Consider the following 26,884-nt stretch of genomic DNA (forward strand, 5'->3'; position numbering starts at 1 on the left):
ATGCCCACAGCACCTCGCGAGAGCGCGCACAGCGGAAAGCAAATACTTGAGTTGATCTGTTCGGCAAAGTTAGGTTTGGAAACGATATCATTTCCTTTCGGGCATAACACAGCATAATAACGGAGCCCCGCTGCGAGGATACTTGGGCGCTGTTCTTTGGCGCTGTTCTGAGTTTGTACTAATCTGTCAAAATGACGGACGGCTTTCCCATTTTTCCGTCATAGACGGAAGATATTCGGTTAATGCGACCTCTGATGTCAGCTCTTAAAAGTAAAACAAAGAAAAAACACTTGAATTTAGTCTCAGGTAAAATGTTCTTTAGGGTAACTTAGTAAAACTGCTTTGCGAAAATAACTGAATAACTACTTTAAGCCTAAAGTCCTTCATTCATTCTCAAAAATGATGCCGTGTACACGTTATGTGGAATGATTACACAAAGTAACCCAAAGTCATTGTTCTTCCTTTGTTCTGTTTCTCACTATGGGATATATAGACCCCCCAGGGTGCACGGGTTTTGCAGCATATGAGCTTTTCTGACAAGCACAAGCACACAGGGCTGTGTGAAGCTACTGTCCCTCCACTGAGGTGGGTTCTGAAACACATGTGTCGGGAAACTTACAGGCTAAACCCAACCTCTGACTCTGGCTGCAGGACAACATTAAAGTGCAAACTACAAAAAAAGGAGTTGATGATTAAAACATGCATGTCAATTAAATGATAAGCCATGGTTTAAACTATGAGCTGAGCTGTCTTTATCAATGTTGAACTATTTAGTTATTAGCTTATTTTCCTTTTATGTAGAACTGCCCACGGAAAGGAGACATGTTCCTAACAGGACGTCTGTTACTCACATATGCAACATTCCTCATGGCAAAAGAGTGATTATGACTTTGGGGGGTGGTGTTTAATTGGGGTTTGGTATGTGTCAGAGAGCTTCAAAGTATTGTTCCCATAGTGAAGAAACAGAAGAAAGTTAGAAATAAACACTTTATTTGACACACGTCTTACTATTTGTGTGACACTGGCTCACTTCTCAAGCCATAGTCACTAATATGATCTGAAAAAACGGAGGAAGAACTCAAAAATATTGACATTAAATGGTTATATGTTATGTATTATATCATTCATCATTATTCCTGATCAGGATGAAAACGGATAAATACAATTCCATACTTTGCATGCATAACCGTACTCTTAAACCAAGTGCATTATTCAAAATATTCTTGAATCAGTCCCTTTGAAGGTTGACCAGGAGTTACTGTTACTTTAATTTAGTGAGCGTTACACAGATCTGTTACAAATCCCTTAAACCTAATGGCCTGATACTTAGAAAAGGTCAGAATCACCCCAGAGAGGAACCTCCTAGCAGACTCACATTGATGGTGTTCATGGAGACGTGTACGAACAGCAGTGAGGCTGGCTCAAGAACAAGCATTACTGTTGTCAGTAATGCCGGCAAATATTTGAATTGCCACGGGATGGGGAAGTCGTTTTTTATGTTCATGTACACAGGGCTTTGATGGTATTTTATGGAATCTGAATCGAATATTTTTTTTCCCAATCTTATCTAGCTTTAAACATTCGAAAAAAATATAAAATAGCTAAAATGTTGCAATTCATTCAGCTTTTATAATGCTTACAGCCTGTAGCTATAACTTCAAAAAGAAAAGTATCTAACACTTAAATGCATTTTCTTTGTAAGCTACCTGATACAATTACCAGAAGTTCTGATTTAGTAATATATGGTTTGACCGCATCAACTTACTATTATTATATCGATTAAGGTTCAGCTGAGTGATACGACAACTAAAAGTGACATGAGGTAGGTCAAAACATTTTAGAGTTCTCCACTTTTAAATCACAACTTTCCTTTACATGTTTCACCCTAACTCCTACCTTTCTTTTCCCTATAGCTTAACCTCAAACAAAACGTAAACCAAATCTGAGTCATTTCTTATACGCAAAGCCATCATTTAACGTTAACTTAAAGTAAAACTATGCTTAATAAAAAAATATTTGGATCAATTAGTGTTTGGCCATCAGTTCTACCAAAGTACTCCCAAAAGGAACGTGATGACATCACTACGCAGGTTAGTTACCAACAGAGGGGTGACATGAGTATTCCTACCCCACCTGTTTTTAACCTGTATCTCAGTTTAAAGAGCCACCTTAGGTTCAACTTGTTTTAGTGTTTCCCTTTAGTGTGTTAGTGTTCTGATCAGCTGATCAGCTTGTCTAAGTTGCACTGTTAAATCCTTTTTCTTGGTGATATCACCTGATTCAAAATATCAATTAGTTTGCTTAATGTTACCATAATAGTAAGAACAATGACATTCTAAGATATAAGCTGCAGCTGGCACCCTCTGACCTTTGACCCTGTGAACAACATTGCCACCAAACTCCGGGAAGCTGATTCATGGATGTTTTGTCTCGTGTTCTTTATAAATAACAAAGAGCAAGAGGAGATTAAAACAAGATTCAAAGAAAATGTGTCATAGACAATTAAAAACAGTTCATACCCATACCCATCTATATGATCCTGTAAAGGCATATCAAAATATTTGACCTCAACATATTCATGAGCATTCTTATTGCCATTGGTATTCGGCAGATTGGTTTTAGCTAAACATGATTATTCTATCAAATGCTAAAGAGTGTGCTGCTAAGAAAAGAGAGGCATTCCAGCTGTGTATATTGTGTTTATGCCAAAGTATGTCATGCTGTCAGCATGCATTCCAGCAGGAGGACTGACAGTGACAACAACTGAACTGCTAACAGCCACTGTGTTCATGTAGAAATGCTGTGAACCTGGCGGTGTTAAAGTTGAACGAGCAGGGGCTGCTGGACAAACTGAAAAACAAGTGGTGGTATGACAAGGGAGAATGCGGCAGCGGAGGAGGGGAGAGCAAGGTTAATACACACACACACACACACACACACACACACACACACACACACACACACACACACACACACACACACACACACACACACACACACACACACACACACACACACACACACATTGAGGTAACACTGGGTTGTCAGAAAGAACAATGTGAAGAAGCAGCATAGTTACAACACCACCTGTGAAGGTAGCAATGCTCCATATAGCATTGCCCATACATCTAAGAGCAAATGATTACTCATGTTACAAATACATCCTGAATTGAGTTGCTAATAAAAACTACCGACGGGTAACGTTGTCGTCCATGCTGCTTCTTCCACAGATGTGTTGCACCCTGTTTGGTTGAGGTCAGGGTTAGGGCAGACTTGCGGGGCCAGCTCCGGGTCAGGCGACCTCATACCAGTCAGGAGCAGGGCTGTTGATGAAGAGTGTGTGGACCTGAACAAACTGTTATCTACTGCTCTAGCCTGGAGCAGTACTTAAAGGCTTGTCAACGCAGCGCCTCTCATGCTTTGTCTCTGGGGCCAGACATAGTGTCCCTTACAATTAAAGGACATCATGTTGGCAGATTTGTGTTGTTTATATCAGTGATAACAAACGTAAAGGTCTACAAAATAACAAATGTAAGCCTTTGACAATAGATGGTAAGATAACTTAATTATTTGCTTTTAACTTATATTCTGCAAAATTGTAATGAAACGTTTCAACATGGTATTCAAAGTCCAAGTAATGTGGCAAAATGTTGGAAAGCCAATCTGTGGAATGGCACAAACATGAGTGGGCCTTGTCTTGGTTGCTAGACCAAAGTGTGAGAACTGTTGCCCCTCTAATAACATAAGATAACATTGATAATGATGTTATTTATGTTATTCCCATTAAAGAGTGCCAGTAAACCTTGCCGTATTGAAACTGAATGAGCAAGGGACCCTAGACAAGATGAAAAACAAGTGGTGGTACGATAAAGGAGAGTGTGGCTTCAAGGACTCCACCAATAAGGTTAGTTGTATATGTCTGTGGATGAATCACACTGTCTGCTCACACATTCAACACTCACAGTAAACGTGGTTCTAAATGTATCAGGAAAAGAACGCTGTGTGTACATTACAGAAGTCCTATATGTGTGTATTTAGATGCTGGTCTCAGCAGAATGTTTCCTGGTTCACATTGAAAAAGCAAAGACACATGTTCTGTGCCCCTGGTACACCTGTAAACAGGAGCAGAATAGAACGTGTCAAGTGAAACTCACCCTGCATTAGCAGTAAGGCTCTCTGTGTCACTCAGGTGTTATACAAAAACAAATGTTTTACTATGTATATCTGTTTCTCTGTTTGTTTGTCTCAAAGCCTATGTAGACACTGAGTTGTTAGGGTAATGACTGCACAGTAGGAGATGCAAAGGCAATTCTAAGATAATATCACAATATATACACAGAACAGGTAGTGTGTTGTTGGTAGGGCTTCTTTGTTGATTTAAGGCAATCTCTTTGTTTGTTAGTTTATTATGTTATCTGTTTCCCCCCCATACAGCACGGGCTGTACCAAAGCAGTTTATTTTCAGTGGGGCCTAGGGTGACCAGGTGTCCCGCTTTGTGCAGGACTGCAGAGCATTTTTATCCTTTGTCCCGCGTCCCACAAATTGAGACTATGTCCCGCATTTGAGTGATAGTCGCGCAGAAAGTCGAAACTTGGCTTTTATCCAATGGCTGAATAGAAAGCAAGATAGGCCTATCACCATTGCCTGTGTGAGATATCAATCAATCAAAAGTTAAACCCACGTGGTAAGACTCGCCCGCCTGTCACCACCCGGCACCCTGGCTTCCTCATTGCCTAGGTTACACGGAGCCCCTTTACCGGCATAAAATAGAACAAAATAGCGGGATAAACTTTTGGTGGTGTAAAATGGAACCTGGGAAAAAGAAAATGCAGCAACAACAAAGCCTGGGAAGGTACTTATTCGTGGGTGAAACCCAGTGGCGAACCATCAGGGCCTTCAAGGTATTCAGAGAATACCCTGGAACACTCAGATAAAACAAACAAAAAATCGATTTCATTATATAAATAAAATGTATATAAAATGAATAAAGGAGAATGGTATCTGTGTTGTTGATCTGTAATATTACAGTGTCACGTTGATTTGTTTGTCCTTCTCGGACCATGCACTACGCATTTCAGTGGTTTTGTGTTAGAAAAGAAAGCAACCAATCAGATCTTGTTCTGGGTCTCTGGGTAGAATATCCTTCAACAAGGTATTCTACATCCTTGATCGAATGCCCTGGCCGTTGCACTGAATGAGAGCGTCTACAGAAGGTCCAGTTGTGATAGACACGGTTCGCCACTGGTAGATACATTCTATACACAATATTCCCGTGATTGGCAGCAAAACAAAACTTAACAAGATACAAGATATATATGTTTGGACTAAAGGACATTTTAATTTTTTACATTTATGCTAGCAAATGTATGGCATTTCCAGATTATGTATTGAAAATAGCTAAAATGTAAGGACCCTTATAGTGTATTGATACCAACGATGGTGCCAGCAGGTTGTCCTGGTGTCCTGTACATCGAATCCAGTTCAACAGACCCTGGATATCTTTGAGTTATCTTAACTAACCCTAACAAACGTGATCTCGCTAAGCGGTCCTACGACGCTGGTTATCAACCCGGTAAATCAACCCAGGGTTTCTCTGTCTGGCTGAGTGCGCGTTCACGTGAAAGGGGGCGGGGTTAGCAACATTTCACCAATCACAAACATGGACAAGCGTACTGACAGCGCAGCGTCATACTTCATGAATGAAAAGTAAACTATCATGTTAGACAAATATGAAGAAGTTAGACTTTAAACATCCATGACTTAATCAGATAAACCAGGATAAAAGCAACACAGCTGCACCTGCAAGGCGCAGGAAGAACAGCTCGTAAAAAAATACTACCAAGTGTTTAAATGCGTACATTAACAGTTTTATGATATCACTTCCCCATCTGAATTCAATTATATTTGAGTGTTTCGTCAACTTAAAGTGTTTTAAATAACACATCTGCATACAGTGTGATAATTTAAGTGTTGCACGGCCAGATAGGGTTCGAGTAGCTGACACATAAGGAAATATATATTATGATGTGATATGATGTGATAATGAGAAATGCCACACTGTACGCAATGCTCTGAGTTACTTTGCTCGGGTTACTTATGTTGTGGCAGATATGTAAGTAAGCTTGCTTAACGCAAATGTAATAATAGTCGGATTTCTCTGAAGATGGAGGTGATATTCTATTAATGTTCACGTTCACACAGTCTGATTTTTGCCGGCTGTCTTTCCTGCATACGGCAGTTTAAACTGTATTTCCTTAATCCTGTAATATTACTTGATGGCTTTAAACTGCTGACCAACACTTGGTCAGCAGGCGGTGCTTTCAGTGAATTGATTTCTTATCTGGAACATGCTCCGCAGCAGGTTTGGTGTTCAGCCTAATGGAGATCTACCCCGGTAAGAAGTGAGCCAGCGCCGTAGCACCGAAAACCCAGAGTTAACCCTGAAGTTACCTCGCTAACCCCAAATTCTGCTTCATAGTACTGGGTACAGGTGGAGCAGACCTCCATCCATACATCTAAGGCCACATTTGAATGTGTTGATATAAAATACTCTTCTTGCCTGTGCACAGGATGGATAACATCCATTGTTTAACACTGCCATGTCTAAGGGTGAAAAAGAACAACATGTTCCCTGGTTTCTATCAGTTATGATATATTTGTAATCACCAAAGTAACTACTGAGTTCTGTCAACATAGTGACATCACTAAACATAAGCCAGACATGCATACAAATACACATTACAAGGTCAATACAGACAAACTGATAGAGGATGCTTTATAGTGTGCAGGTCATTTTTAATGTATTTGTGCAGTCCCAATTTAAGTCTGTATTTAGTTGACTGTGCAAATGACCTTTTTATTCACTTGAATGCTGCCTAATGAGGAGAACATTGAATTCAAACAGTAAATAGTGTGTCAGTCATCACAGATTGCTGTTACCTTAAAAACACCTTGTTAAAATATGTGTTCTTGATGGCTATCCTCTATTTGTGTGTGTGTGTGTGTGTGTGTGTGTGTGTGTGTGTGTGTGTGTGTGTGTGTGTGTGTGTGTGTGTGTGTGTGTGTGTGTGTGTGTGTGTGTGTGTGTGTGTGTGTGTGTGTGTGTGTGTGTGTGTGTGTGTGTGTGTGTGTGTGTGTGTGTGTGTGTGTGTGTGTGTGTGTGTGTGTGTGTGTGTGCGTGCGTGCGTGCGTGTAGGAGAAAACCAGCGCCCTGTCTCTCAGTAACGTGGCAGGGGTCTTCTATATCCTGGTTGGAGGTCTGGGTCTGGCCATGATGGTGGCTCTGGTAGAGTTCTGCTACAAGAGCCGGGCTGAGGCCAAAAAAATGAAGGTAACCTATTTTTGCAATTCATGTTGTAGTTTGATTGAGTTATAATTTGTATTGGGATGAGCTCTGTGTATTAAGATATGTTTTTAGAGTTTAAGAAAAATCCTATGGTGTTAAGGGTTTGTCGAGGATTACCCAATTAGTAGTGATTCATTGTTTCCGTATTTCCCAGTATATGATTTCAACATACAATAACTTGTTTTGCTGTACATTGTCTACATCAACCTTTAAAGATGGTAAAACGTGTTGGCAAACAGTTACTTACTTTTATTGAATTACTTTTAGCTTTATGTTGGTCTTCTGGCCTTTTAGCACCTCAATCACAAATAAGTTACTCACAGTATGAGCAACTTAGTTGTGCTGCACAGCAAAAACCTTTTCACCCATACAGGTTGCTATATTAAGATAAATGTGTATTACTCACTACACATCATAGTACATCACACTTTTAAATTCATTACGCCTCGTGTTCCTTATATGGAGTTGCCTTTCGGGTAAAACGCACATTCATATTATCCAGAAATTAAAGATTCTCTGGAACCCCTTAATACTTATCAAGTATATGTAATATAAATGTTTTTACCATGTGTACTAGCTACATGCATAATTGCTATGGACATTGACTTTGTGCTCCAGATTTGGTATCTCATATTGATTACATTTCTTCCGAAACAAAAAACTAAATGTATCCCTGTAATAATTCTTACAATATGTTTGGAATATTTTATTATTGGGTCATATAATTTAGGACAAGTAAATAAGAAATGTACTCGTGTCAGTGTGTACAAACACTATTGCAAGTTTGTGGTCCTACTCTGTTTTTTGTAAAAATGTGCTTTTATATTTTTTTCATATTTTACAGTAATTGAAAAGAGAGGAATTTGTATTTGTGCAATTTATTTTAATCTCAATAATCTCACAATAATATGCGTTTTAGGATTATGATTTTCACAGTGTGCTGCACTCACTACTTGAGGTGTTTGGGCAAAGCCTTTAAATTATTTTACAAAATTCCAATTTATATTTTCAGGAGGAGTTTTATCCAAGTTTCTAGTTTTAAAATAGGGCTTCATGTTTTGTGTCCATAAGACATCATTCGTGTGATAAGAACATTTCAAATATTTACCCAAATTCTTTTGGAGATATTCATTTTTCCGAATTGGCTTTGCTTTGTTGCAAAGGGTGTTTATGGCCAAGGTAAATCTCTATGATCAACACATCCTCACTCCCAGGTCGGCCTATGTTGATGTTATGTCAAGTCCCCTGTGTCGGCTTTTTCCAACGCAAGGGGGTTAGCGTACATTTTCAACTTCCCGGGATGTCCATAGTCCTCTCTATAGCTCCCTAAACGTATGTTGTAGACGACTTGAGATCGCGAGCGAATGCTACCCGCAGATCCATTCTCACAGCGTTTATCAACCTTTTTCTTACTCAATATCAAGCCACACTTATTGTTTTTACTTCTTTATTTTAATTGAATAATGTAGGACTTTTGTTGCCGTCAGTTAGGGGGAGAGTAGGGGCTCAGAATACTGACATCTGTATTGTTTCATCGTTTTTTCCTTCTAATGTTGTATTCTTTTCTAAACCACACACTGTTATTTACTCAACAATAAGACACAATTATCCTTGTGTTTATTTATTTGTTTGATTAATAAACACAAGTTGGAGTCCATCAGGACGAGAATGTTACACCCGGAAGTAAGTATTCTCTCCGCTTCGCTTGACAAACCCCGTGAGAGTCCTCAAGCTCTGATTGGATGTTTGAGTGTGCGCCGAGGGTTACACCGAGCGTCGAACAGCACTTTGAAATGGGATGGAACCACGGCAGACTGTCCAAAACTGGATTTAACGGGTCCACCGCGTCCCCCCCTCCCCCACCCCGTCCCCAGAACTACACATGCTGGCTATTGTGTTTCGCAACATGTTCTCTATCTATGGCACGTCTCTACTGGGAGTTGTAGTTTTAAAAGACGTTTTCGTATTTCCCATAATAAGAAGTTGCCAGTATTAAACTGTGTACATCCCAGGAGGTTTAGGGGATAGGAAACACTCAAATTTAAAACATATCATTAATAAATGGGTGAAAATTGCTTCTGCCCATAATGGGCATTAATATATACCCACATGCCAGCTAAGGTCAGAAGAGCTTTATGTAACAGCTGGTCTTATGTCTGTGACCCCTTCTGTTGTTCATTGATAAGCCTGAAACATGCACTTGTCAAGGTTCAGAGGCACATTTTGCAAATATGGCAGTTGCCATCGATCATCTTAAGATAAGATATACTTTATTGATCCCAAGTTGGAACATTTGCGTTACATCAGCATGTGTAACAGTTGTAAATATGCAGTGGTGTTTATTTGTAAATCATTTAGTATAATCACACAAATTCTGTGTTTTATATTTAATAATGCTGTGTTCTTTATTTATTGAGTATTCACTACCTGACAAGGTTGGAGATGAAAGACTTGGGTCGCAGGTTCCTCAACAGTGCATTACAAGACATCTATCAATATGTGTGTATACCTCCACCATTAAACTGTCATATTCTGCACATTTCTTATACTATCTACATACATCTTATAAGAGTATAATACATATGTATAATATCAGTTAAAATAAATGCTTCAACATACAGTAGTTAACATTGCAGGAAAGCAATATATTAGTACTTTGTCAGGCTTAATATGTATACCCCCAAAGCTTTTTTCTTATTCAAAATAAGATCTTAACCTAAAGTATTCTTTAATGTTTAAATAAAGCCTTATTAGTTTGTCTGTCTGTGTCTCCTATTAATATCTAATAATAAAAATAATACATTTCAATAACGTGCTTTAACCACCAGGTGTCCCTTTCTATCAGCTGTGCACCGTTATGGTGTAAATATACCAATATACCGATTGGATCAAATATAAAAGTCAGCCAAATTAGTATTGATACTGCAAGGAGACTTATATTGTGAAGAGAAATTGAAGATTTTGTTTAATTGCTGATAGATTTATGATCCACGTCGCATATTCAGTTTCGGCGGCAGTTCTTCCTGTTTGTCTAGAAGTCTTCTGATCAGGGCTCTATAATTAGAGAACTACGGGAGATGTGTAATATTTAATGCAGCCGAACCGTGTATTACAATGCCGTTATGTGATGACCTCCAAAGAGAAAAGCAAGCAAACTCGGAATAAAGTATTATCTTTTTTTTTTTTAATTATTCGGATTTCACACCAACAGGAAGTCCGGTTAACTAAAATGTCCGTGTGGAACAATACCCCAACCAATAGATCCGTGGGTGAATAATGTCAATCACCACATTACACACATCCCTTAACATTTACATTTTAATTTACATTAAAGTATTTTGTGAGGCCTTCTAAAATGTTTTTAAATATAATTAGGGTTGTAGTTGAAGAGTTTGTAAGCACGTACATTAATTCCGATACGGATACAGATTTCAATATTCTGAGCCCCTACTCTCCCCCTAACTGACGGCAACAAAAGTCCTACATTATTCAATTAAAATGAAGAAGTAAAAAAATAAGTGTGGCTTGATATTAAGTAAGAAAAAGGTTGATAAACGCTGTCAGAATGGATCTGCGGGTAGCATTCTCTTGCGATCTCAAGTCGTCTACAACATACGTTTAGGGAGCTTTAGAGAAGCCTATGGACATCCCGTAAAGTTGAAAATATACGCTAAGTACTTGCGTTGGAAAAAGCCGAAACGGCCGCGCCCCTCTTGCGTTGGAAAAAGCCGACACAGGGGACTTGACATACAGATGTAGCGCTTCATTTCAGACAGTTTGAAACGCGAGGGCCATGATTGGTACGTGATCTGCTCTCGCTCAAGGGAAAACCTCCAGCTTGACTTGATAAATCCCCCCGTGATAAATAAATGTAATTATAATGAAGCCAGCTGCAATGGATCATTGATCCACCAGGGGGTGCAGTGGGGTTCCACACTGGGGCTCATGTGAAATAAAGTCAGATACAGTACGCTGGATGTACAGCGGAACTTTGTTAAGATCCATATGTCACAGATATCATACTCTGTGCTAAATAAGAGACATGTAATCATTTACAAAACATCACCATGTTTTTATTTAACAAAATAATGTCGTTTAGTCGAAAAAAATTAACGGGAGGAAATGCAGCCCGGCTCTCGATTTTTAATCCTAATTTAATCATCATCTTCACCACGATCATTTATGTTTATGTTCGCCGAATTGACATGAAATCACTGACACATATGAATATACTGTATTCAACTTCATTAAAACGTTATTAACGTGCCTAAACTCAGTAATGCACTAACAATATTTATATTGTAATGGAGCCTCGTCGGCAGATCAGGATCCCGAAGCGTAGCGTATGGATCCCCATACGGAACAAGTCGCTGCACATTTTCCCGCTTATTACATGGCCACATTCTCAACAAAGTAACGACATGACTCCCAATATTAATTGAAATGCTTTTATGGATTTAGAAAATATTTGTATTGATTTAAAAAATAGTTGTATGTATTGATTTAAATTGACATGCATCCGCTAAGAAAAATAGTCCGTTGTTACCGTTTTTTAAACAGTCTGAATGAAACGGCAGCTCTCAGCTGTGTATTTGCACACCTAATGGCCCATCAACCACAGCTCTCCCCCCTCCCCCTGATCTTTCTTCTCCAGCAGCTAAATTAACTGTAGATTACTCTGAGTGACAAGCTTACAGTTAGACACAACACTGTCATTGCAAGTGACCCTCAGTTAGTTGACTTTTATGTTCAACTGCTACATTTGTTACTGATAAAAAAGGGCTTCTACTGTACCTAATTACCTTAACACTAGAACCGCCAGAGGTTTTTGTATAGGCCTACCTAACACCGTCAAATCCCGCTATTAGAATGCAATTTTTAACAACATAGGGTGCTACCTAACACAATTTCAGGAAAAGTCACGGACTGGAAGACTTTAATATTTTATTGAAAAAAAGTTACATTGCACACACAACACACATCACACAAATTGACCCGATTGGCGGTTCTAGTGTTAAATAAACTCACTAATTAATGAAACCAGTTCAATATGCATTATTATATTCTTATCATTCTTTATGAGCGCAGAAATAGTCTTAAAATCAGACCTGTTTTTTAAATGAAATCTGACGGCAGGCAGTTAGCTCTGATCACCGATGATAAATGCGCCGCACCTAATCGCTGGCCATTCAGCCACAGAGCTCCCTCTATACAAATCAAACTGTAGACGGTGTGAAAGCACCTATTGTTTCAAATAATGGTCGGAATGTGACCTGTGAGCCTTCTGAATTACCGTGGGACAGCACATTCTAAACTAAAATGTTCAATCAATAAAGTAACATCTTATCTTAATAATATCTTCATATTAATAATAATAATAAATCATACAGTATGTGTCCGAAAGGGAGCAGGAGGAAGCAAACACACAAATATACAAAAAATATACTGCATATTAAAGCATATTAGAGCATAACAAATAAAGAAGTGTAATGTAAACATTTACATTATTATTATGATTATTTAATATATAAAGACGATATATTATTGAATTACAAGATTAGATATACTTTAGTTGATCTAAAATATGTGTTCAAATGTTCTTCAAAACACGAAAGTCCATGAAACTTGTCTTTCTGTATTTGTGAATGAAGTGCCATCTCCTGGTTAAAACCTGAAATTGAAAATCTGGCAACGCCCTCTTGGAAAATAGTGGGAGGGCTTAACATTCCTCGATACTGGTCTTAGGCAGGTCGTAGGCAGGAAGCTGTAAGCTGGAGTCTGAAATGAGGTGCTACATCTGTAACGTCAACATAGGCCAACCTGGGAGAGAGGATGTGTTGCCCTGAAGCACTAATTCTAACCCCTATGATAACTTTGTTGTAACTTGGTGTTTTCCAGAAAAAGTAGTATCTCGGCCTATTTCCCTGAGATCTACTCTCCTCTGAAATACCATGGTCTCTTCCACATTCACTCTCAGTGTCCCTTTGCCCCCTTCTTCCTGCTGAGGGCGGGACAGGCTCTGGGTAAACACTTATCTGTTGGAACAGAACTAGATCATTGATGAAGAGCAGTTATTTAAATATCTCTGCAATGCTGTGAAGGATGAGCCTTGGGCGACAGACTGATTAATGGTTAAAGTGAACAGTGTTGTACTCCGACTGTCCCTGTCTTACTCGACCTCAGTTAAAGATGTCAGTTCATTTGGAGCCAATTCCTAATGCATTTAATAATGTCATAACTATTACCCCCTACACCACTTTATACAAGCACCAGTGGCAACTTGATACTTTTATAAAAAGCCTGCTGTGAAATACACTGTCACTATAACATCAAAATGTGTTCCCTCTTTTATTTGTGGTGCCGTTTTTAAGAAGTGTATGTAGGGGAAAAAATGGAAAAAAAGAAGGATGTGTGGGGGTTAAATGTTTTACTGCAGACATTGTGATTGGTCAGGAAGAAAAGCATTTTGGCATTACTCATACTGTTCATGTTAATTCATCTGTAAGTTTGAGGGTGAAGTTTGTCAGCCCTTTTAGAGATGGGGCAATATAAATCTCTCCCTCTCTCTCTCTGCAGTAAACTACTATTGGTCACACTTCTAAAGATTATTTGTTGAATAAGCACAGTATAGTAATACCAATCATTTCATTTTTGTTATGAAGGTGGCAGCCAACACATTGTCCTCCCCCCAGCACACAGGAAACTACACACACACTTTGTCTTCTCCTCAACATGCCCCCAACTTCAACCTGCTGTCCCCCAGCCACCAGCCAAACTACGCCACCTATAAAGAGGGCTACAACGTTTACGGCATTGAGAGTGTCAAGATCTAACACGGGTAGGAGAGTGATGATTGATGGCTGAAACTTTCCTCACCTCACAGTCATACACATTCTTTAGAATTCACTTTCAATTGGTATCCATTCATACCATCAAACAGCAGCTGCATTATCATTATGGGGGTGCCTAGCAGCTTCAAGGACACATTTTAATATGGCCAATGGTTCAAAGTGGAACTTGTTGTTGAGCGTTTGGTTTTAATGGCAGTTGTGGCATTGAATGACAATCAAAGAGGAGATAATTCATCAATGAAAACAGTAGTTATCTTAAAAAGAGGTATTGAGGCCTCATAGAAAAGATAACTGTTTTATTTAAGGCAAACAATTGGCTGGGCCTATTTTTTTTAAATTGCAACATATACGTTTACAATATAATGACTTTTATGCAAACATTTTAGGATCTTTTTTAAATGCAATGCCAAGTTTCAGTTCCAAAGAGCTTACGCTACTGCTTTGTTTCCAATTTATTAATGTTGGTATTATTATGTTATACTTTTTGCATGTTAAAATGATCATAAAAAGAAGACAAAAGTAATAACTGTTGTTGACTGGCGCTGCTGATGGTGTGATTCACTAGATGTTCAGGAATGCAGCAGTTGTTCTTGATAAACAAAAGCAGTATCTGGATATTATCTAACCGGTGTATGGCTGTGAAACTCCTTTGTCCACTCATCACCTCTCCTCACTCCTTCTCACTCCTCTCTCCCGCTTCCTTCTTTGCACTCCTCTCTTCTGCTTCCTTCTTTGCACTCCTCTCTTCTGCTCTATTCAGCCTCTTTCCCATCCGCTTTTCCATTTGTACTTTGTTTACTTCCCTGATCAAACTTTCTTACGTTCGAGCCAATCATCCTCTTGTATTGACCGACTCTCTGACCGATCACTTCCATCTGCCGTGATGTCAGCTTTCCATTAGGCAGTCCCATGATTTAATTTTCAGGATATGATGCTTTGGATGGCAGCATTATCCAACAGCGTTCACACCACTGTTGCTTTGAGATGATGTACCTGTTACAACACATACAGTATGGGATGTCACAGCTCTGCATGGCCCGATGGAAGACACTGTGGGGACACATGTGAGGCCCACAGTGTGGGAATGTCACAGCTCTGCATGGCCCGATGGAAGACACTGTGGGGACACATGTGAGGCCCACAGTGTGGGAATGTCACAGCTCTGCATGGCCCGATGGAAGACACTGTGGGGACACATGTGAGGCCCACAATGTGGGAATGTCACAGCTCTGCATGGCCTGATGGGAGACACTGTGGGGACACATGTGAGGCCCACAGTGTGGGAATGTCACAGCTCTGCATGGCCCGATGGAAGACACTGAGGGGACACATGTGAGGCCCACAGTGTGGGAATGTCCAACCCAGTCTCACGGCATTTCGTGTTCACCAACACGATTTTTAATCTATTGATTCGTGTTCACCAACACGATTTCCCCCTTTTTTTCGTGTTGCACAGCACGATTTTAAAGGCAATGTATTTCTACTGGTAATGTGTTTCGTGCCTGCAGGCTGCAGCACGTCTTTTTCTCCGGTCGGGTCGTGGAAGACCGGAAGCTGTGTGGTTCATAAAAACATGTTCTTACTCAATATCAAGCCACAGTTATTGCTTTTATTTTAAATCGTATAATTTCAGACTTTTGTTGTTGTCTGTGAGGAAAATAAATGGGGCTCAGAGCCTCAGGATACTGAAATCTGTATTTTTTTAAATATATCTTTTTCCTTCTAATTTGTTATTCTTTTCAAAATAACACACTGTTATTTACTCACCAATAACACACAATTATCCTTGCTTTTATTTATTGGTTTAATTCCATAATCTCGGGCTTTTTTGGCGTCCGTCAGGAACTGAATTTCAAAATAAAAATAACCGGAAACAGACGTAGCATTTCGAGCAATTACCCAAGATCCTCAGCTATGGTTTTAAGCTCGCTGATTGGATGTGTTAGCCGCAATGCATGCTGGGATTTGGTGTTTATATTATATGAAATCCGGAAAACATTTTAAAAGAATAAAATAATACTTAATTCCGAGTGCTCTTGCTCTTCTCTTTGAAAGTGATCACATAACGGCATTGTAATACACGGTTCGGCTGCATTACATATTACAGATCTGCCGTAGTTCTTTATTTAGAGAGCCCTGATGAGAAGACCTTTGGAAAAACTGGAAGAAATGGCGCCGAAACTGAATACTTGACGTGGATCATAAATATATCAACAATTAAACAACATCTTCAATTTCTCTTCACACAATACGTCTCCTTGCAGTATCAACACTAATTTCGGATGACTTTTACATTTGATCTAATTCATAGATAGGTTATATTTACCCCATAACGGTGCACAGCTGATAGAAAAGGACTGTAGTTTTTAAAGATATTACTGATTTTCTTTGAATGTAAGAATGTAAATACTGAGTCTGAAATAGTATTGCAATATGCTGTAAAATGATGTGAAAGCATGCATGAAACTATACATCTTCAGATGTTGTACATACACACTAATAATACAAAGTTATTATGGCTGTGTGTACCTTGTGTGCACCTCCTAGTGGTTAAAGAACGTTATTGAATTATTGTTTTTATGTGTTATATTTGATTAAAAAAATATTAAGAGTACACTACTTTCATAGGGGGAAAGTATAAATATAGAAATATAGAATATAAAAATCAAGAAGATACTCTACATATAAGTGATCTCTACAATAAAACAGTTTAGTGCAGGATGTACAAAGATATTAATAGGAGGAGGTGCAAAACAGAAAAACGGATTAACCTTTATTTAAACATTAAATAACAGATTAAGGTCTTTTGGGGTATCTATCTACAGATAAATATTAAGCCTGACAAAGTACTTAACGTCTAATATATTGCTTTCCTGCCATGTTAACTATGTTGAAGCACTTATTTTAACTGATATTATACACATTAATTATACTCTTATGTAGATAGAATAAGAAATGTGCAGAATATGACAGTTTAATGGTGGAGGTACACACATATTGATAGATGTCTTGTAATGCACTGTTGAGGAACCTGTGACCCAAGTGTTTCATTCATTGCATAACTACACCGTAGTTGTGTATGATATGTCAATAAACCTTTAAAATCTTGAAAGGGATGTGCAAAATAGCCATAATATACAGTCTTTAATTAACTATTAGTAGAGAATAACGAGTAATGAATATACTTTATTACTTGTTTCCATTCATGTCAATTGCAGATACATGTTTAGTCTTCTCAAGCAACAACTATCAAATATCTCTCCTGATTGTTGGCACTTGACAATCACCTTACCTGAATTTTACTCAGGTGTAACTAAAGTCTGATTTAAGGGTTGTTTATATTTCACATAATTAATCAGAATCCGCAAAGTAACTCATATAAGTGTAGTGGAGTAAAAATACCAGGTTAACCTCTGAATTGTAGTGGAGTAGAATTACAAAGTAGCAATGAGCTGTCATGTGGGTATACGGCATTAATATAATGCTGCGCATTATGGACACAAGTGATTTTCACCCATTTATTAATTATATGTTTTACATTTGATAACACCAATGTGTTTAATAATGGCAACTTCTAATTGTGGGAAAAACGAAAACGTTCAGTAGAGACGTCCCATAGAACATTTTGCGAAACACAATAGCCAGCATGTGTAGTTCTGGGGGGGTGTTCGATTCCAGTTTTGGATAGTCTGGCTCTGCGTAACCTTACGGGAACTGTAGTCCTAAACGATAGCTGGGGATTATGGGTAGTGTAGTGTCTTCGGTCATCCTAAACTCAGAAATGTTGACAATCGCAATGATGCTCGAAATGACCCTTATAGGCCTACGTCGGTTTCCGGTTATTTTTATTTTGAAATTCAGTTCCTGACGAACACCAAAAAAGCCCGAGATTATGGAATTAAACCAATAAATAAAAGCAAGGATAATTGTGTGTTATTGATGAGTAAATAACAGTGTGTTATTTTGAAAAGAATAACAAATTAGAAGGAAAAAAAGATTTAAAAAATACAGATTTCAGTATCCTGAGGCTCTGAGCCCCATTTATTTTCCTCACAGACGACAACAAAAGTCCGAAATTATACGATTTAAAATAAAAGCAATAACTGTGGCTTGATATTGAGTAAGAACACGTTTTTATGAACCACACAGCTTCCGGTCTTCCACGACCCGACCGGAGAAAAAGACGTGCTGCAGGCAGTAGAAATACATTGCTTTTAAAATCGTGCTGTGCAACACGAAAAAAAGGGGCAAATCGTGTTGGTGAACACGATTTGCCGTGAGATTGGGTTGGGATGTCACAGCTCTGCATGGCCCGATGGAAGACACTGTGGGGACACATGTGAGGCCCAGGTGCACATTTATACTTCAACTGAGATATTTTGATTTCTACAACAGAAAGGACTAGCAAGTCTGCCTTTAGGGAAGGATGAGCTGAACCTGGAATAGTGGGTCAAAGTGGAAAAGCCCAGGGGAAAACTTCTGTCGCATGACATAACCTCCCCCTCAAAGTCAGGAGACCCAGCCAGAATGTGGTTGTTTTAAATAAACAGGAGAACTGTACCCATTATACACATGTTAGCGTCAGAAGTCACCTCACCCAGCAAATCTTTCCCACCTAGACATACTGTATGTAACACGTAAAGTAGTCTGGAAACAAAATCAAGGCCGGCCCTCGCACACTCATTACACTCCATATAATTATCCTCTGACGATAGGTTCACCATAACAACACATCAATAGAATAGAGACCGTTGGGGATGGAGCACAGCCACTCCAGCTTCTCAACTGTTGTTTCTGTTGAACCTTCTAGATGGTTCTGCTTGGACTACAATGCATTAGTGTTGGAGATTGGCTTGTATAGATGTCTCTTATTCTCTACCGAGTCAATGAATTTACTTGTATGCATCAATATCATTTATGTTCCCTAAGGATAGGAATGAGGTCCACCACCTTATTTTAGTTAAGCCTCACAACAAAGTGATATCCTGACATGTATTGAACATTGTTTCTCTCTTTCAGAAAACACAAGCTAAACTCATAACGAATGATTTCAAAAGGAAAGTCGCCCAAAGCTTATGGAGTTATATGATGTAGCAGTATCAGGCACCATGGCCAGGTATCCTTAACAAAAAGATAATGTTAGGAGTTCCTCTAAACCAGAATTCATACATATCAATGGTCCTCAATGGTTTCACCTGCCTCACATGTGTATTCACATGTGCCCATACTGCAACATACTTCATCATGCTTTGGTGCTGTAATGCCACCGTACATCTCGCTGCATTGAGTGGCCTCAGTAAAAGTTGTTGTATTTTATGTCTCTCTCTTTACCTCCGTTTTCAAAATGTATAGATTTATACCACATTCTACTGAGACATATTTTTGGTTTTTTTTATAAAATGGTGAAGAATAAAACTAATATCTTCAATTAACACTGGGGACTGTGGCTGGGAGGAAGTGCGGCCTTTTCTCAACCAGAAGGTTGTGGGTTCGATCCCAGCCCTGCAGTCAACATGTCAATGTGTCCTTGGGCGAGATACTGAACCCCTGAGATGCTCCCGATGGCCAACGGTGTGTGAGTGTGTATAAATGTTAGTTCCTAGTGGTGCTGGGTGTGAATGGGTGAGTGACTGGTAGTATGTAGAGCGCTTTGAGGGGTCGAGAAGACTGTAAGTACAGTCCATTTACCATTTAACACACTGCTAAGTGAGTGGGTTCATTTCAGCTATATTCATATGAAATAATAATCAAAGATTGTATTACTATGATGCAAAACTCCAAGCAATCAAGCAATTCTGTTCATTGATTTGTAACATCCCCCCACAATTGGGTCTCAATTTAAAAGAATATGTCAAATAAAAATGTGGTAACGCTATATAATGTTGAAGTAAGCAATAGTTAATAGGTAATAAGTTCCTTAGCGGTCCCCAACCTTTTTTGCGCCATGGACCGGTAAGACAATAGTTCACGGACGGGCCTTCAAGGTGTGACGAAATAAAATGATATATCGGGCATAAAAACAAATATGAAGCTGGGCGATCTAAAATCTTTAGACTGGGGGAAAAAACACTTCACAAAGACGGGATGTTGGACATACAGTAGAAACAGGGTTTTCAGTGCTTCTTTGGCGATCTCAGGATGATCTGCCATGATTTCAATCCAGAACACAGGCAGAGTTGTTGTGGGAAACATACTTTTAAGTCCACCTGTTGATAGCCAGCACGCTTCTTTTTTTTTTTTTAAAGTAAAGTATCACATGACTGAGACGAGCGTCTTGTCAACAGACACAGATGCTCAGGATGTATCCAGTCATTTTTCAAAATAACACATATTTCAAACTGATAATCAATAAAATATTCCTTTATTCAATCTTTCTGTGCGGCCTGATACCAAAGAACCCACTGAGCAGTACCAGTCCCCAGACCAATGGGTTGGGACCACTGCCTAAATGCTTGAATGATAACTAATTGTAATGTTGCAACACAGGTGCACAACTAAATGCAATTTTGAATCTCAGGGCAGATAATATGGCATCCTATTATATTTATAATGTGATATATTGAGATCATTTGAGGTCAGTAATCCTGCGGTCAGGGTGTGTAACGGAGTAAGCTGGTGAAAGAGCAGCAGGAGACCATCTGCTGTGATCAAGCATTGAAATCCAGAGATTGTGGGAAGGCATAGCCAGAACTGAACTCAACAGTTCAAGTAGCAGAGCGGCAGTTCCACAGGCCTCCTGTGACAAAGTATTACGTGTGAGTGGAGCTAGGTGGATAGATGGGAGCAGAAAGGTATACATTTATAATATCTGCAAGAAGAAACCTGAACAGGAACAAAGAGTTCACGTGAGGAGAGTGAAAAGACAGCTCGAAAGATATCTTGCCAAGTGTGAGTTGGATTCCCACCACCTCCCCTCCCACATCGTCTGACGTTAAAGCTGACGCTTCAAGAAAATGCTGGTTTAAAAGGGAACTTTTCTTGATTGCTCAGCTGCCGGGCCGCACCGCTCTAATCTGTGCACACGAACAACTGCTGTTGAGGCCATCAATCCATCAAAGTCTTTCAACTGAGAAATGTAATCAGTCAAAGAACCCCGTTTTTCAAAGTCAACCCCATTTGGACTGAAACACATTTACACAGAGCACAGTGAACAGGAAAGGGAATGAAACTGCCATTAGTTATTTAATAAGATGAAGATAGGTTCAAGGTTCTTTATTGTCAAGCTGACATAGCTACAGAGTAATTATGTCGTTGAAAATGTTAGGTCACAGGCTTCTCCAACAATGCAACACAATAATACAGATAAGCAGACAATATTAAAGCAATATTAAAGTATATTATATTAAAAGTAATACAAAAGAAAAATAGTTCTAAAAAAAGTGGAATAGTGCAATACGAGTCTATATGCAAGTTATTGGAATGATATATTAGATAATAGATTAATAATGACTAAGTAGCAGATGAATGTTGTGAAATTGTTTATATAATATATGATATATAATAAACCAGGTTTGAGTACACTGAGTTTTGCTTTCAGAGCTCCTGTCTTCAGAAGGAGTACTTTATGTTGTCAAGGTTGATAAAGAATCACATTTAAGTACAGTGTTTTAGTGAAGAAAATACAAAGTGAGGACAGCTCTTAACAAAGAAAGATTATTTAATCTTTCTTTGTTAAGAGCTGTCCTCACTTTTTAAATGCTTGAATGAAGAAATGCAGGCAGCAATATGTGGCCACAGAGAGAACACACTTCCTCACCAAAGCTACCCTGACAGCTCTTCAGAGGAACACTACAACGACACTGTTAAACATTGCAGGAACAAAAGGGAAAATGTGAAGTTGCAACAATTTTTAATGTAGATTAATTTGATATAAAAAGTTCTGGAATGACGTCTTTACATGAATTGTGATGATACTGTAACTGTAATACTAATTGTACCTTTATTTGTGAAAGGCCTGTTTGTGGGAGCTTTTTAAAACTCTCATGTTCCCGTTTTTTATATAAAACGGCCGTCTCTTTTGTGCATTGCTCGAACATATTCATATTCATTCATTCATACCACATTAGTATAACGTTTGTTGTTAGTCATACATTAAATATTTAAAAAAAAATCATAGCTAGCTATAAAAAAGGCCATAATAAAGGATTTGTTAACATTAGTGAGTCAATGGAACATCTGGTGGCATTCAGCCAGAAATGAAATACAGAACAGAACTTGCCAATGCATGTTTTTCAAAAGTAAAACAACGAGTAATGTACTGCTTGCACATGCTCTTCAATGTAGTAAACCTAACTCAGTTTGCAGTTTGGCATGTGCACAGTGAGTATGAAAAACTGTGTAAAACATAATTTTTTTATACGTTTCTGGGTCATTTCAGAACCAGTAGGCTGAGGGGGATTCTTTGTAGCTGACATAACAGCAGCCTGTTCCCCTCGGCTGCAAACAGAGGCTATGTTACATTCTCTATTCCCTATTAAAGTTTACTAATATTAAATGCAGAATAAATGCGATAATATAGTAATAATAAAACCAGTGTTGTAGAGACTTTTGTACAAATATTCAAGTCTATTAAGAAAAATAAGTTTTAGTCTTTAAAGAAAATGCAAGATGATTGCTTTTCTAATAATACATTTAATTCCACACTCAAGATAAGTTAAAAGAATTGTCTACGTTGCAATGCATCCCACAATGCATTGAAATCACATGAGGTTGATAATCATTGTAAGGAATTGTTCAGGATTTTAGGAAAAACGCTATCACTGAAACCAGTTTTTACATTTCTTCCAGACATGAGATTGATATAAATGTTCTCTTGTAAAGAAAGTAAATAAGCACATTTCCCAAAACAATGAACCGTTCCTTAGAACATCTTTTCTGGTAGTTGTTGTTTGGGTTTCATGATTCAAACTTGTTTTTGTTGTACAGATGAAATTCACAGATGCGATGCGCTCCAAAGCTCGTCTGTCCATCACAGGATCGACCGGTGAGAATGGTCGTGTCCCGGTGGCTTACCTCCGTCCAGGATTACCCATGAGCCTCAGCATGACTGACCTGTCCTGACCTGACCCATGCCAGTGCCTTACAGCCGCGCCACACATCCTCCTGCCCTCTGACAGTGAGTGGAAATGCTTGTCATCTCCGTTGGTGACCAATGACCACTCACCATGGGAGATCTGCCCTGATTTTCAATCTGGAGTTTCCCAATCATATCACGCTGAGGACTCCTGATCCTACTATTTATTATTTCGCCTACAAAGACTGGACACAAGTTGTCCCCCCACCACTGGCTGTCGGGTTTTAGCAAAGACCTGCCAGCCTACAAAGTGAATCACTGAACCATCAGCAAAACGATGGCTGGTCATTTATAATTCATAAAAAAACAATTAAGCACAGTGGACAGTTTTTTAAACAAACACATCATTGTTTGGTGGATGTTTGCCACGGAGGCTTCAGAGACTAAGGACAACAGTGATGCTGACGTTAATGCAATAACAAGATAATCAGGGATGTGATCAGGAATTGTGTGTATACAAAAAGAGTCTTGGTTAAAGTGCTTTGAACAAAGACGGATGTCCTGAAAAAATTACATCCATGAAATAATAGTAAATAGTAATAACAGATTATGATAATGGTGTTATTGTTCTTAATTGTTTTTCTTAATTCTGCCTGAAAATTCCTAATTAGTAGAGTTTTTTCCAAACCCAAGGGATGCATGGACTGATAAACACACACACACACACACACACACACACACACACACACACACACACACACACACACACACTGGTATTGTGCATAGACTATACACAGGGATGGGCGGAAACAAAGCCTAAAATCCTAAAACTTATAAGCAAAAAGTAGAACATCAGTTTTCAGCGGGAATTTTGATAAAAAACATAAGCCATTAAATAGTTTGGACCACTGACACGGTGTCCAGCAGGGAGGACAGCTTGACCCCAGGACAGGGCTTTAGTCTAGTTTTGCAGAGCGCTACATCAGCTAATGGCCAGACACCGTTTGGGTTATGTGTATGTTCTCTCACTGTGGCTGTTGTCTCTGTGGTACGGTTGACTTTGCAAGCTTTCAAAGGGCCACATGTTTATTCTCCAGCCAATAAAGCAGCTGCTCAGGAGGGGTTCGGCTCACAGCCCAGCTAGGCACAGTGACGACAAATATGTGCATCATTCAAATATCAGTTATGATGCTGTAAGTTACATTTGCAGACCATTTCAAGTATATTTTACCTGGAGCAATAAGCCCCAATATAGCGAGGGGCTTGAAAAGGCTGCGACTCAGTTACAGCTGGTCCCTGGTTACACGAGCTTAGAGGATGGATAATGGTGGAACAGCTTGCGGAATAAAAAAAGTTTCAGAATGTTTGGAATAATGTCAAAACAGGACAAATTATCTGTGCAGTGTTATCAAAAGATATATTATATATGTATATAATATACATTACATTTATATGTTCATATAAATATGGTGCTTCAAATACAATTTAAAAAAGATCCTGCCCACCCCTGTCTATAAGTCAGCTCACAATACAGATCCTAATCACCTATACACAACCCCACTACACACTGACATACCTCAGCACATACACTCTTCAACCCTAACATTTGCACGTGCACATGCACATATTATTGTCAAATGAGTTCTAAAGCCAACTGTATAATGTGCCAAACAGACTGAGAACCAATCAGAGCTCTCCATGCTCAGCCAATGGCAGCTGCTGATACTGAAACCTGAGCCAATGGGAGCTCTCACTGCTGTGAGATGGACAAGAAACTGTGAAAAAGTCCTTCCTTTTAATAAACATACTGCATTGATGATGGCATCGAAGATGAGGAAGCCGAAGAGAGGATGAAGAAAAACATTTGCATGTCACTTTGAGTTTTGCTTTACGATAAATTGACAGCCGGAAGCTTTGAGCCTGGCTGCATTTTAATGTTTAATAATAATAGTAATAAGAATAATATCAACGATTTAATTGCAGTAATAATGTGGTTCTTGTTATGTATAGTGTATGTTTTTAAGAACTCAAGTATGCTATTTTTCTTTCACCAGGAGGCTGTTATTAATGCTATTAGTTAGAGGCGAGCTGGTTAACTTCTCCCACAACATTCAACATGTTGAGAACGTCTGGTTTGAGCGAAGCTGAAAATGTGAGAAATGTTCTTCTGACATTTCATATCTTCGACGCATATCATTTTTGCAATGACCACATGTGGTCAATATCATGAGGTTTCCATGGTGGTGTTATCAAACACTGATAATGATCCCTCATCACTTTCTTGGTAGTTGATTTTCACCAAAGTAAATTATGATTTGGGATGGATACCCCGGAAATCCAACATGAAGTTGTGGGTATTTTTTGACATATGAGTATAACCACATAGTATTTAGTTTATTTGTGATCTGACTGTTTCATTATATATTAAACTTGCCTGCCCTCAAAATGTTTTTCTAGAGAAACACACAGACTCATATAACATAAGACATGAGTCCTGAGATTTGAACCCATTGCATTTGTCTTTTGGTTAAAATTACTTTTGTTTATGTTGACAATGATCTTTAGTGGTCATGAATTATGAGTGTCTTTATGGAATAAAGAGTGTGATATGAAAGTGTTAATAAAATGCGTGTAGGGAGAAGGTGTGTGACTGATAAGAGATATGACTGTCCATTTTATATTTCAGCCTCTCCTGAATTAATATCTTTGGACATCCTGCACTAGCTGTTTTATTGTAGAGATCACTACAGTATCTTCTGGATATTTTCTATTCTATATTTCTATCATTGACCTTCTACTTTCACCCTATGTTGTATGCAGGCTACTCTTAATATTTATATGTTTTTATCACATATAACATATTCAATAAAAAAATGCAATAACGTGCTTTAACCACTAGGCGGTGCGGGTTAAAAAACTGTCAACCCTAATAAATTATACTTTATGAAGATGTTACAAATAACACACAGCATACAATGGCATAATAACTTTATATTATTAGTGTAGGACACTTATATATATATATATATATAAGGTATACTTGTAGATGTGTAGTTGTATTCATGTTTTCACATAATTGTACAGGATATTGCTATATTATTTCAAATATTGTAGTTCTACACATTCATATCTGAGGTATATCCGTCATTTGATGGTAAGCTGTTGAAATTGTGAATCCATAGATGTGTCTCCCATCACCCAAAACCCCTGACTATTCTCTCAACTCAGTATTTACATTCGTATATTCAAAGAAAATCAGTAATATCTTTAAAAACTACAAGTCCTTTTCTATCAGCTGTGCACCGTTATGGTGTAAATATAACCTACGAATTCGATCAAATATAAAAGTCAGCCGAATTAGTGTTGATACTGCAAGGATCTACTGTGTGAAGAGAAATTGAAGATGCTGTTTTATTGTTGATATATTTATGATCCACGTCACATATTCAGTTTCGGCTGCAGTTCTTCCAGTTTGTCCAAAGGTCTTCTCATCAGGGCTCTATAAATAAAGAACTACGGCAGATGTGTAATATTTAATGCAGCCGAACCGTGTATTACAATGCCGTTATGTGATGACTTTCAAAGAGAAAGGCAAGCACACTCGGAATTAAGTATTATTCTAAAACATGTTTTAAATGTTTTCGGAAACACCATATCTGAGGTTACGTACTGTA

General features: G+C 38.6%; 1 protein-coding gene across 6 annotated transcripts in view; it reads left to right on the forward strand.

The window, feature by feature from the left end:
- The window catches only part of LOC117455313 (glutamate receptor 2-like), a 186,024-nt gene extending 159,372 nt beyond the window's left edge, over positions 1-26,652 (forward strand). Inside the window, exons 17-20 of one of the 6 annotated variants that reach the window (XM_034094797.2) lie at positions 2,796-2,910; positions 7,197-7,331; positions 14,009-14,184; positions 23,123-23,212. In XM_034094797.2, coding sequence (XP_033950688.1) covers positions 2,796-2,910; positions 7,197-7,331; positions 14,009-14,179 — 421 coding nt within the window. In that variant the 3' untranslated portion in view covers positions 14,180-14,184; positions 23,123-23,212. Of the gene's footprint in view, positions 1-2,795; positions 2,911-3,789; positions 3,905-7,196; positions 7,332-14,008; positions 14,185-23,122 lie in introns of those variants that run through there. The other 5 variants (XM_034094768.2, XM_034094784.2, XM_034094775.2 and 2 more) reach the window with 5 other exon arrangements.
- Positions 26,653-26,884: the final 232 nt, after the last annotated feature.

Source organism: Pseudochaenichthys georgianus, chromosome 1, assembly GCF_902827115.2.
Source record: "Pseudochaenichthys georgianus chromosome 1, fPseGeo1.2, whole genome shotgun sequence".
NCBI lineage: Eukaryota > Metazoa > Chordata > Actinopteri > Perciformes > Channichthyidae > Pseudochaenichthys > Pseudochaenichthys georgianus.